The sequence below is a fragment of the Hypanus sabinus genome, chromosome 3 (assembly GCF_030144855.1).
Source record: "Hypanus sabinus isolate sHypSab1 chromosome 3, sHypSab1.hap1, whole genome shotgun sequence".
In the NCBI taxonomy this organism is placed as follows: Eukaryota; Metazoa; Chordata; class Chondrichthyes; order Myliobatiformes; family Dasyatidae; genus Hypanus; species Hypanus sabinus.
In genome coordinates, this window is record NC_082708.1 from 168,545,624 (window position 1) to 168,559,336 (window position 13,713).

General features: G+C 45.2%; 1 protein-coding gene across 2 annotated transcripts in view; it reads right to left on the reverse strand.

Annotated features, from left to right (window-relative positions):
• Positions 1-474: 474 nt before the first annotated feature.
• st3gal5 (ST3 beta-galactoside alpha-2,3-sialyltransferase 5) overlaps positions 475-13,713 on the reverse strand; it is an 86,344-nt gene continuing 73,105 nt past the window's right edge. For both annotated transcript variants that reach the window (XM_059965620.1, XM_059965621.1), the window contains exons 6-7: positions 8,384-8,542; positions 475-729 (exon numbers count right to left, since the gene is read on the reverse strand). In XM_059965620.1, the coding sequence (XP_059821603.1) occupies positions 475-729; positions 8,384-8,542 (414 nt within the window). The remainder of the gene's footprint in view (positions 730-8,383; positions 8,543-13,713) is intronic.

Below are 13,713 nucleotides of genomic sequence, written 5' to 3' on the forward strand. Positions count from 1 at the left end.
ATGCAGTAAAACAGAATTTAAATTGTCCTGTACTCACCAAAGCACCAAGCTGCCTTTCTCAAGATCAGATATTAAGTTTAAGACTTAACGATCTTGCTTTGAGAGATATCAAACATCATTACTGCTATTTAAATAACAGGGAAATTACAACCATAATTTATATTAAATTGGACTTAAAGCCTATAAATAACCAGGGACACAATAATGCAATGAATATTATGGACACTCATTACCGACTCCAACTGAGTTCAATATGCAAGTTAGCATCTCAAAAATATTTTTCTCAAAGTTGCTCTTCCAGAATTTGATTAATGATGAAACTAAGTATATTTCGAAACAACTTGCCAGGAGCGTCAAAATAGCAAACTCTCTTATTGGTAGCTAAAAGGCCCATGTTAACCAGCCTCAAATAATGTCTTCTCCTGGACGGTTGTTTCTTCTTGTTAAGACGTAAACTTTAAGGTTGTGGTTTTTTCAAATGCAAAATTTGCAGTAAATCCCTCCACTGAGATCTGTCACAACACCTTCTTTAATCAAGTTTTCTAGGAACTGCCTCTCTTTATCCACATTGTGCATAGTTTGAGCTTTCATAGCAGTCATCGGGACATTTTCATAATAGTGCAAAGGCATCTCTGGCTGGCTTATGTTGTATCCAAATCCTGCCAAGCTGACTTCGTCACATAAATGAGTCGCCAGAACAACAGCACTGACTCCCAAGGTAGGAATATTCTGAAAGTGCAAACACAGACAATATTATGTTAATAATGAAACACTTGTGTAGCTCCATGGAAGATTGTATGACCTGACATAGACTGGCATTTGTTAGAAGTAAAAAGGAAAGGAAAAATTAAAACTGATTTGGTAAGTGCATTTAACTATCATGTGATGGAAAAGTATAGTGGTTGTACTCAGATTTATACGGATGGTGCTAAGGAACCTGAAACAGGAGTGACCGGGTTTGGGGTGGCTATACCAGCAAAAGAAATTGGAATCAGCAGAAGAACATCTGATAAGTTAGCGGTGTATACAGTGGGGATGATGGCAGTGTTGGTTGCGTTGCGTTGGGTGGAGAAAACAAACTAGTCAAAGCGTTGATATGCTCAGATTCATCCTCAGTTCTAGCAAGTTTAAGGTCTTTTCACTCAAACAGCCGGCAAGATGTACTTCATGAAGTCCTTCAGTCAGTCACAAGAGTTGCAGATCAGGGAGGTCAGGTTAAATTTCTATGGGTTCCAGCTCATGTAGGGGTGAAGGGGAATGAGAGGGTGGATGAGTTGGCAAAGAGGGCATTAAAGAAAGAAAGTATAGAAATACACTTTGGTATCAGCAAAGCAGAGGTTAAGTGTGTAATCTGGGAAAGAATCATCCAAATGTAACAAGAAAGATGGGACAGAGAGGGGAAAGGGAAGCATACATATCAAATACAAAAGAGTGTTACAGGTACTAGGGGTAGGCAATGGATAGAAAAGAGAGGAAACTATGTGGACTAGGTTAAGGCTGGGGCACTGTGCACTAAACAAAACACTGAAAATGATAGGGAAACACCAGAAAAGATTTGAGGAATGTCAGGAAGAGGAGTCAGTTGAACATGTAATTCTGAGTTGTAGCAAGTATGGGATTTAGGAAGAGGTGATGAGAATTAATCTAAGGGAATTGGGGGTGCAGGAATTCACATTAAAGGGGTTACTGGGCATGAGTGAGACAGCACATGTCAGGGTACTTTTAGCTTTCTTAAGGGATACAGGGTTTTTTTAAAAATATAGGATATGATAGATAAGCAGGAATAGGGTACTAGGATGGCCAAAGTAAGTAAGTAAAAACAGGAAGAAGAAACTTTTTATTCAAACACAAGTTAAGTGTGGCGTAACATTCAGACATGATAGAAATCTGAAATCACTGATCTCCGGAATACAGGTGGAAGGAACAAAAGAAGTATAGGGAAAGATCAGCTGGTACACTGATAGCCAACTTGACTGGCAATTTTTCCAGATGAGCAAGTTTCTTCAAGAGGCAGAAAAAAATCATGAAAAGGACTCATGGCCAATTTTTTAAAATCCTTTAAAAGGTACCAAACAGAAATATAGCACATTTAATCCTTTCACCTTCTGCTTATTGAGTTCATGTTGCTTGCCAGGAATCACACTACAGTGATTAAATAGATACTTCATTGATCCCAAAGGAAGTTGCAGTGTCACAGTAGCATTACAAGTGTACAGATATACAAATATTAGATGAGAAGAAAGAAAGAAAAAAAATGTTACCACAAACAGTCTAACAGGAGGGGGTCATCACTTCCCTGGCTATAGGTTGACTCATTACAGATTCTAATGGCCAAGGGCAAGAATGACCTCATAGCACTCTTTGGAGCAGTGCTGTTGTCTTAGTCCGTCTCTAGTGCTTCCTCTGTTCCACCAAGGGGACTTGCAGAGGGTAAGAAACATTGTCCAGAATTGCCAGGATTTTGCATAGGGTCCTTTGTTCTACCACAGCCTCCAGTGTGTCCAGTTTGACTGCTACAACAGTGCCAGCCTTTCTAATCAGTTTATTAACCCTGTTGGCATCACTCAGATTAATGCCATTGCCCCAGCACACCACCGCATAAAGACTACTGGTGACAGCAGACTGCTCAAACACTTGAAGGAGAGGACTGCATACTCCAAAGGACCTCAATCTCCTCATGAAGTAGAGGTGACCCTGGCACTCTTTCTACACAGCCTCTGTGTTCGTGCTCCACTCAGGTTTGTCATCCAGGTGCACCCCCAGGTACTTGTAGGTCCTCACCACATCCACGTCCTCACCATCAATGGTAACATGGAGCAGTGCTTCCTAAAGTCCATCACCATCTCCTTTGTCTTACTGATGTTGAGCTGCAGATGATTCAGCTTGCACCATTTGACAAACTCTTTCAGCAGGGCCCTGTATTTATCCTCCCAACTATTGCTGAGTCATCAGAATTTCTGCAGATGACGTGACTCAGTGTTACATCTAAAGTCTGAGGTATACAGGGTGAACAGGAAGGGAGCCAATGCAGTCCCTTGTGGGGCCCCAGTGATAGTTATAGCCATGTCTGACACTCAGCTCTGAAGACACACAAACTGTGGTCTGCCAGTCAGGTAGTCCATTATTCAGGATATAATGGAATTGCTAATCTGTGTTAAATGGAGCTTTCTCCCCCAGCAATGAGGGCTGTACAGTATTGAAGACACTTGAGAAATCAAAAAGCATGACCCTCACAGTACTGCCCTGCTTATCCAAATGGGAACAGGCTCTGTTCAGCAGGTAGATCACAGCACCATCGACTCCAATGTGCTCCTGGTAGACAAACTGCAGGGGATTGAGGGCTGATCTGACCTGGGGTCAGAAGTGAGCTAGGGCCAGCCTCTCTAGGGTCTTCATGTGTGAAGTCAAGGCCACTAGACAGTAGTCATTCAAGACTTTCGGTAGGCCCTTCCTGGGTACTGGGACCACACATGACGTTTTCTACAAAGTCAGGACCCTTTCCAGGCTAAGTCTCAGATTGAAAATGCACTGGAGACTCCACACAACTGCTCAGCACACTCCTTCAGGGCCTTGGGGTTCACACCATTCTTTGCTTTGCAATGCTTTGCTGTGTCTATATTTCTCCAGTGCCTTTCACACCAGTGAAGGCGAGTCCATGATGACTGGGGAGTTGGTAGAAGGTGGGAGCTGGGGAGGTGAAGATTGGAATGGTAGCAATTGGAGGTGTGGATGATGGGTGCAGGGCGAGGAGGGGATCTAGACAGTGGTAGCCCGTGCTGTTCATCCATGTGTTGAACTGGGGGGGGGGGGGGGGGAGGAGGAAGGAGGGGAGGCGTAGCTGCTGAGGGAGCATCAAGTGCCTCGTCACCTGGACTGTGTGCTGAAGAGTGTGTGAATAGGAGAGCAATTCTCAAACCTATTGAAAAATTGGTTTAATTCATTTGCCTATTCACGTTTGCATTCCGCGGCTCTACAGCTAGGCTGATTGAAGCCAGCGATGCTCCTCATGCTTCTCCACACCTCCTGTGCGCTACTCTGACCCAAGCTTGTTCTTCAGCTTTCTCCTGTATTCCTCTTTAGCCACCTTGATCTTCTCCTTTAGCTCCCTCTGAACATGTTTCAATTCCTCCCTATCTCCCTCTCTTTTTGTGGTTGAGAAGAGCCATTAGATCAGTGGTTTGTTGTTAGAGAAGCCGCGAACAGCCCTTGATACTACTACAGTATCCACACAGAAGCTGATGTAGCTAGTGATTAAATCAGTGGACCAGTAATCTGGAGATATGGCCTATCAATTCTAAGCATCGTCAAACAAAGGAATTAAAATTCAGTTAATTAAATAATCTGGAATTGAAGGGGCGATTCTAATAACGGTGGCTGGGAGACTCCCAGACTGACATAAAACTGTGCTCGACTTTGCATTAGGAAAATAAATTTCCCTTTATCTGGCTTGGCAAAGAAAAAGTGCTTAAGAGCAATTGGGTTTGAGGAATAAATGCCTATTTGTTAATTATTTTTTTAAAAAAAAGGATCAAGACTCACTGGTCTCTAAAAGAATAGTTTGTTAGAACCTTGATGAGGGTGGTGGAGAACTGGTTTAGAATAGGATTGGGGGGAGGCTGGGAAAAGCTTATTCTCTACATGGACTCAATAGGCCAAAGGACCTGATTCCATATTGTACAACTGTATCACTACAGGTCATGGTTTGCACTCTCCACATTGAAATTTCCTTGACAAGCACAGAAACCTGAGCACAGAATGATGTCACTAAATGTGCAATATGACACTGGGAATCATGGATCAGAAGAGCCCATTCTAATCGCTAAATGACCCGGAGACTATCTTGGTGCAATCTAATGTGCACAATTTGGGCACAAATACAATGGGGTCCAATTTCTAAGTCTTAACTCCTGTGGAAAAGAACATGTCTAACAAACCACAGAGTTATTTAAAAAGATAAACATACGAAGGACAGATTTGTACAACATCCTTCATACACAACTTACTTTATGACTGATATAGCACTAAGTGCAATCCATTTTGCATTTCAGACATTTGTTTATGATAGTATTAGTAGATAATAAAAGAGAATATTATCCAGTTCACAGAATAAGAAGCAATCGATCAAGTCTTAACACCATTTCCCCTCCCTTAAATTCTGTTCTTCCGGCTTCCTTTGAAACAATTGAACTTTCTTCCAAAAGGAGGCACATACCAAATGCCATCATAAAAATGATTTTCCTCATGCACCTTTTTGCTAAGTACCTTTATTCCATGTCCCTCAGTTTAACTATTCAATAAGAAACTAATTCTCCCCATTTACCCTGTCTATGCCATAACCAGATTACCTCATGACTCTCATTCTCAGGAAAGCTACACCAGCTTATCCATGCATAACCAAAGTCCATCATTCATCAAAACATTTTAGCAAGTCTCTTAAAAATCTCTCCAGCTTTCAAAAAAAAAACATGAAAATACTAAATTAAGATCAATAAGGAAAATGGAAATATTCAGGAAATTGGGCAAGATGTGAAGAGAAAATTAGAATAAGGAAGTTTCAGGTCAACAGCCTCACATTAAAACTGGGAAAAATTAGAAAGCTGGCATGCTTTAAGCTATAGAGAAAGTGAAGAAGCAAAGGGTATGTCTGTGGCAAGGTGAAAACCCCCCAAAAATAGATGATACAGACTGGTCTATCTTCCAGGGCTAAACAACTTACAACGTGTTGGTCTTCCAAATGGCAGCTAAAATGTCTACAGGTGTTAAGTATAGAGGAACCAAAAAAAAATGCTGAAACTGCAAATTACAGAACACCAGTAGATGCTGGAAATAAAAAAACAAATCAAAACCCTGGAATCATTCACCCAGCCAGAACTCACAGAAGAGGAAACAGCTGGTGTTCCTGATCAGCCGCTCATTGAGTAGAGATGCCAACCTTGTCCCCTCTCTGTAGATAGTGCCCAATAATTCAAGCATCCCCAGCATTGTGTTCTGCAGCATCACAACTCCAGTTCTGGAGCAAGTTGGGAACGCCAGTTAAATGAATTGTTGAATTTAATGTTGAGCTCTAGTGGACGCAAAGTCTCCAATGAAAGGTGAGATTTTTTTTGAGTTTAGACTGGACACCCAAGAAAGAGGTCAGACTGGAAGTTAGACAAGGAATTAAAATGACAGGCACCAATAAACTTGGGTCAACTTGTGAATGGATGCTAGTGATCTGCAAAACAACTATCCAATGTAAAGAAATCCAGCAGCAAATGCCTATTAGACTAGTATAAATACAAATTAAATAAATTCTTCATCTGAAAGGAATGTGTAAAAGCATCAATAGTGGTAAGGATAAAGATATAATTTTAAGTTATAGTTCCTGAAATTGCTGTAAGAATAGAAGTGGTTGTTGGTGGAAATGGAACAAATCACAAAAGAGTCAGGTCTCTTTGGAGTCCCAAAAAGGCAGGAGCAAATAAGTCCGATGATGGCTTCTGATTAATTCTGATGAAAATTCTGGAATATAATTCATCGAATATAGAGCAGGGGTTCCCAATCTTTTTGATTCCATGGATGCCTACTATTACCAAGGGGTCCAGGGTTGGGAATCCCTGATATAAAGGCTGGTGAGGTCCAAGGCGAAGGCAGTGATAAATTCTATCCTTGCTCTGAGAGGCAGGAGGAGATGCAAGAGAAGTGGTGGTGGAAATGGAATAGAGAGTCAAGACACCTGTTAGTCATGGTTAGGGTGTCAAGAAAACGGGAAGATACCCTAGAGGCGTTGACCTCAAAGCACATAGTACAAAACAGGAGAAACTAGCATAATGGGAGAATCCTTACTGATGAGAAGAGGTTTAGTCAAAATAGGTGAGAGTCTGAAGCTTTTAATAGATATTAGTCACTAACCTATATCCTAGAAACTAAACCATAATCTGATTACTAAAATCAATTAAAAAGGTGATGTTAGGATTGACCCCAGAGAACTTCATTGTGCATTTCCTTCTACTCCAAAGTCAGACAATTTATTACAATGCGGTTCCACTCATATTTCATGGACTTTAACCTGGAAAATAAGACTGTTCTTTTTCAAACACCTTCTTGGGTAGCAGGCAATTCCATCTTTATCGTGGAGGGGTGGGAGGGCTCATACAACATGATCTGTTTCACAATTTTCCATGATACAAAGCTGTATAATTTATGCATGAATTAAGAAATACATGGAAAACTGTAATCCAAACACTACCAGGAATGCACACTGCTTCTACAGAAAACTAGTAAATGAAATACCAGACAGCATTTGCAGTAAAATCTTAACCAGGGCATTACATAATCCATGCATTTATTTCCTTTCCTAAATAAATCCTGTAATAGTGAATTCTATACCTCAAACTTTAGGATAGTGATTGAGTTCTGTAGGGGTATATTTGCATTAAATTAACAGCTGTGATGTGGGGGAGGCATATCACCTGTATACATTAAAAACATTTCCCTTGGTGACAATGTTTTATTATACAGCATTGTTGGTTAGACAGTTTGCCTTTAACAAATCTACACAAGGCTTTCTAGTGGTTTTCCACTAAACCAATTTACTTCCACGGTTCTTTCTTGATTGTTTTACCATCAAATTTAATCTAGCTGGTCTGTGTTACCAGGTTTAATTGCTATAATTTTCTTGAACAAGTGAGTAATATTTCCTGTCCTCAGGCACTATCACTGAATCTATAGATATTTAGAAATGCCTCTTCAATAACCTCTCCTATGTCCTATAGCACTTGCCATGAATTTCAACTCTACATTTGAGCTACATTAGTCTAGTTCAGGTTGGCCCCTCCCCCTCATACAAACTAAATAGGTACCATTTTCTAGGCCAAGTCACCAAAATGATTTGGATGCCAGTGGGTATTTGATTGTAGATTTCAGAATTAAGGAAAAGTAAATACTGAAGAAAATATGTTCCAAAACATTCTATAGCCTAAAAAGTATTCATAAAGTAAACTGAAAGGACAAATAAAAACAGAATTTAAAAATGGCCACACTGGAAATTATGCAGTGAGAACATGGCACAACAGAGCAAAATAAAATCTATATTGTCAATTGTTAATTCTATTCATTTTGAATATTTATTGAAGAGCCCAGCTGAAACAAGATTCCCCAAAGAATTGTGTGCTTTATTTAACACTCTGTCTGTCATTAAGGAAAATAAAGAAAACTAGCGCATCCCACAGTAGGTGCATACAAATGTTTTCAGTGTATTTTACATGAACGGCTGTTTGCATAAATCATATAAAGACTCATTGTTAGGATGATCCTTTGCTAAACAACCCACAACCAAAAACCCAGCTCAAGAATCACATTTCCCCCAAGTTTAACCATACCTACATTTCTAAGCAACTCATACCTGATCCCATCCAAACAGTTTTGGTCGAGGTTCAGGTAGCTGCAGCAGATCAATTGCTGTCTCCTTTATGATCTCTGGGTTTAGTATTCGAAATTGTGTTGGTTTAATTGGTATTTCCTTTGCAACTTCTTTCCAGAACCAGAAATTTTCCCAAAATGACTAGAATAAGTAAAAGAAAACATTATGTTGGAAATTACATATGACTTACTGCACAATATTTCAGGATTATTACGCTGAAATAGTTAGTTCACCACTTGGAACAAATTCCATAAAAGCCATTTTTACTTTGTTTATTACTGTGTTATTGGTACTATGTTTGCTCTGGTGGCAATTAACATTCTTCATTAAAATATTCATTGTGAAAATGCCTCCATTTGCGACCACATCCAAAAACAGAATCTGTAGGATGAATACTAGCTTTGAGATAATGCAGGAGTAACATATTATCCTGTCTGAAATTCTGCAGGATTAAAAACTTGAATATGAATTCAAATTCACCCATTGACACTGATATTTCACGAAGTGTACAATATTTCAATATCTCATTGTTGACAGGGAATAATTCAATATTTAGAAATGTGAAAAAATGCAATACTTGTTTTGCTGCTTTATGAAAGTAGAAATACACTGTGGCCACTTTATTAGGTACAGTGGTCTACCTGCTTGTTAGTGCAAATATTTAATCAGCCAATCAGGTAGCAGCAATTCAATACATAAAAGCATGCAGACATAGTCAAGAGATTCAGTTGTTGTTCAGATCAAACATCAGAATGCGATCGAAGTGACTTTGACTGTGGAATTGGTGCCAGACAGAATAGTTTGAGTATCTCAGAAATAGCTGATCTCCTGGAATTTATGCACAACAGTCTCAGGAGCCGGGGTTCTGAATCTGGGGTTCATGGATCTCTCAGGTATGGGTCCATGGCATATAAAACAAAAAATTGGGAACTCCTGCTAGAGCTTACAGAGAATGGTGCAAGAAAGAAAACACTTCTTGTAAGAAGCAGTTCTTTGGGCAAAAACATCTTGTAAATAAGAGAGATCAGAGAATGGCCAGATTGTTCAAGCTGAAAAGGTGACAATCACTCAAATTATCATGCATTACAACAGTGGTGTGCAGAAGAGCACCTCTGAACGTACAACATATCAAAACTTGAAATGGAATAGCTGCAGCAACAGAAGACCACAAACTTGCACTGAGCGTACATTTATAGTAATTATGTGGCGACCCACCTTCTGTGCAGACGAACCGGCTCACAAATAGCCAGCACGCGGGGAGAGACTTTGGTAATACACCTCTGACATCATTTCCACCCGGAGAGGGCGGGTGCTGAGGATTAAATGCCAGCACCGTGAAGTTTGAATAAACTAGTCTCAAAACAACTTACCGACTGCATGTCATCTCTAGCTCTGTATGTAGTACATCGCTACATTGGTGACCCCGACGGTCCAAACGGGATTTGGACCAAAGACCGACTCTTCATCTGTTCACTCAGTTTCGCTAAAACTGCCAATTTTCTGGACGCTGCAACCATGCGTGTGGTTTAGCCAAGCAGAAGCCCAGTTCCAGATTCGGCACATATCCTCTGATTCCACGCGTTACTACCACGTGGTGAGCCCCCTTGACCAGGAGACAGCCACCCAGGTTGCGGATTTCATACAGTTAACCCCAGAAGAAGGCAAATATGAAGCATTCAAAGCGCTGCTCATTGGGACCTTTGGCCCCTCGCTGCGTGAGTAGGGTGCTCACCTGCTTCACCTGGACGGTTTGGGAGACAGGCTGCCTTCAGCATTGATGAACGAGATGCTGGCCCTGGCTAATGGACACAAGCCCTGCCTCATGTTTGAGCAGGCATTCCTAGAGCAGCTGCCCGAGGACATACATCTGCTGCTGGCCGACGCAGATTTCAGCGACCCCTGGAAGGTGGCGGCCCGGGCAGACGTGCTGTGGAAAGCCAAGAGGGAGAGTGTGGCGTCTGTCAGTCAGATTACCAGGCCACATGCCCAACAGCAGACCAGACCAGGCCCGGCAGGGGGGCGCACACAACACAGAGGCAGGAGTGAGGAGGACAGTGTTTCTACCACCAGCGGTGGGGCACAGAAGTCCACTGTTGTTACCCGCCCTGCCAGGGCCAGCAGCCGCTAATGACTATGGCGGCTGGCCACCAGGACTGCCTCTTGTACATCTGGGACAAACAGTCAGGACACCACTTCTTGGTCGATACCGGAGTGGAAATCAGCGTCTTGCCCCTGACTGGGTACGACACCCACAACAGGAAGCCAGGACCCACCCTGAGGGGCGCAAACGGCAGCACAATACGGACCTACGGCACCTGCACAGTGCAGCTGCAGTTCGGCACCAGCCGGTTCACGTGGGATTTCACACTGGCCGCTGTGGCCCAACCGCTCCTGGGGGCGGACTTCTCGCGAGCTCACAGCCTGCTGGTCGACTTGCAAGGGAAAAGACTGGTCCATGCTGAGACTTTCCAGACGTTCTCCCTGGGTGAAGCCAAGTTCCTGACCTCGCACATGGACTCCATCACGCTGTCGGACAACGAATTCACCAGAATCCTGGAGGACTTACCATCGATTCTGGCACCGAAGTTCACTGCAGCTATGCCCAGACATGGGGTACAGCACCACATCCCGACCCAGGGACCAGTCCTCCATGCCCGTGCACGAAGGCTTCCCCCGAACAAGCTCCACCTGGTGAAGGAGTAGTTCAAGAGGATGGAGGAATTAGGGATCATATGGAGGTCCGTCAGTCCATGGGCCTCCCCCCTGCACATGGTGCCCAAAGCAGCTGGGGGTTGGAGACCATGCGGCAACTACCGCAGACTGAACGAGGCTACGACTCCAGACCGCTACCCTGTGCCGCACATACAGGACTTTAGAGCAAACCTGCACGGGGCAAGAATATTTTCCAAAGTAGACCTCGTCCGGGGATACCATCAAATCCTGGTGCACCCTGAAGACATCCCCAAAACAGCACTTATCACCCCGTTCGGCCTGTTCGAGTTCCTCAGAATGCCGCACAGACGTTCCAGCGACTAATGAATGCGGTGGGACGCAACCTGGACTTTGCGTTCATCTATTTGGACGACATCCTTATAGCCAGCAGTAGTCGCCAGGAGCATCTGTCCCACCTCCGCCAGCTCTACTCCTGCCTGAGTGATTTCGGCCTCACGATCAACCCAGCCAAATGCCAGTTCAGTCTCGACACTATCGACTTCCTGGGCCACAGGATTACCAAAGACAGGGCAACACCTTTGGCCGCCAAGGTAGACACAATCCACCACTTTGCCCGGTCCAACACGGTCAAAGGCCTGCAGGAGTTTGTTGGTATGGTGAACTTCTACCACCGCTTCCTCCTCTCAGCAGCCCGTATCATGCACCCTTTGTACACCCTGATGTTGGGTAAAGGCAAGGACATTACTTGGGACGAGGAGGCTGCGGCCGCTTCCGTTAAAGCCAAGGAAGCCTTGGCAGATGCCGCGATGCTGGTGCACCCCAGAACGGATGTTCCGACCGCCCTCACGGTGGATGCATCCGACACGGCAGTCGGTGGGGTGCTGGAACAACTCACCGAGGGGCGCTGGCAACCCCTGGCATTCTTCAGCAAGCACCTACGACCACCCGAACTCAAGTACAGTGCTTTCGACTGGGAGCTGTTGGCACTGTATCTGGCAATCCAGCATTTCAGGGACTTCTTAGAAGACAGGCCATTCACCGTGTTCACAGTCCACAAACCATTGACCTTCACATTTACAAAGATGTCCGATCCCTGGTCGGCTCGCCAGCAGCGACATCTGTTCTACATATCTGAGTACAGGACGGACATCCAGCGTGTCTCGGGAAAGGACAACGTCGTGGCGGACGCACTCTCCAGACCAGCTGTCCAGGATCTGCCCCTGGGGGTGGACTATGCAGCACTGGCGGAGGCACAGCAGGCAGACGACGAGATGCCCAGATACAGGACCGCAGTCTCGGGTTTGCAGCTGCAGGACTTTCTCGTAGGCCCAGGCGAGAGGACCCTCCTGTGCGACGTGGCTACCGGCCAACCTCACCCCATCATTCTGGCAGCCTGGAGGCGGCGAGTTTTTGACTCCATACACTGTTTGGCACACCCATCTATCAGGACAACCGTCTGGCTGGTCTCCAGCAAGTTCGTGTGGCATGGACTTCGCAAGCAGGTCAGTGAATGGGCCAGAATGTGCGCGCAGTGCCAAACAGCCACGGTGCAGCGGCACACTAAAGCCCCGCCGCAGCAGTTCAAACCCACCCACCGGAGGTTCAACCACATTCATGTGGATATCGTGGGCCCCCTACCAGTGTCCCAAGGAGCACGGTACCCCCTAACTATGGTAGACCGGTTCACGAGGTGGTCAGAGGTGGTCCCTCCCACTCACCAACACATCTGCAGATTCCTGCACCCGAGCACTGATTGCAACCTGGGTAGCACACTTCGGGGTACCGGCCCACATTACCTCCGACAGAGGCGCTCAGTTCACCTCCAGCCTGTGGTCGGCTGTGGCCAGCCTGTTGGGAACGTAGCTACACCACACTACTGCCTACCACCCACAGTCGAACGGACTAGTGGAACTCTTCCACCGTCACTTGAAGTCGGCTCTCATGGCCCGCCTGAGAGGACCTAACTGGGTGGACGAGCTTCCTTGGGTCCTGCTTGGAATTCGCACAGCGCCCAAAGAGGATCCACATGCCTCGTCGGCCAGGTTGGTGTATGGCGCACCACTGGCCGTCCCAGGAGAGTTCATACCAGCCCCAAGGGGGCAAGAGGAAGAACCCACAGCAGTCCTGGACAGACTACGCGAAAGGCTCGGCAACCTGGCCCCTGTGCTGACTTCACAGCACGGACGGACCCCGACCCATGTACCCAAAGACCTGCAGAACTGTAAGTTTGTGTTTGTACGAAGGGCTGGACACCGGGTACCGCTACAGCAACCGTACGAGGGGCTGTTCAAGGTGATCAACAACAACGGGTCCACGTACGTTCTGGACATTGGGGGGAAAGAGGAGGTTTTCACGGTGGACCGACTCAAAGAGGCCCATGTGGACTTGGCGCAGCTGGTCGAGGTTCAGGGACTGCGGCGCAGAGGCTGATCCAGACTGTGGACATTTGGGGGGTGTATCGCCGGTTCTGGGGTGGGGGGGGGGGGGGTTATGTGGCGACCCACTTTCAGCGCAGGCGAACCGGCTCACAAATAGCCAGCGCGCGGGGGGGGGGGGGGGGGGGGACGACTTTAGTAATGCACCTCTGACATCATTTCTGCCCGGAGAGGGCGGGTGCTAGGGATTAAATGCCAGCGCCG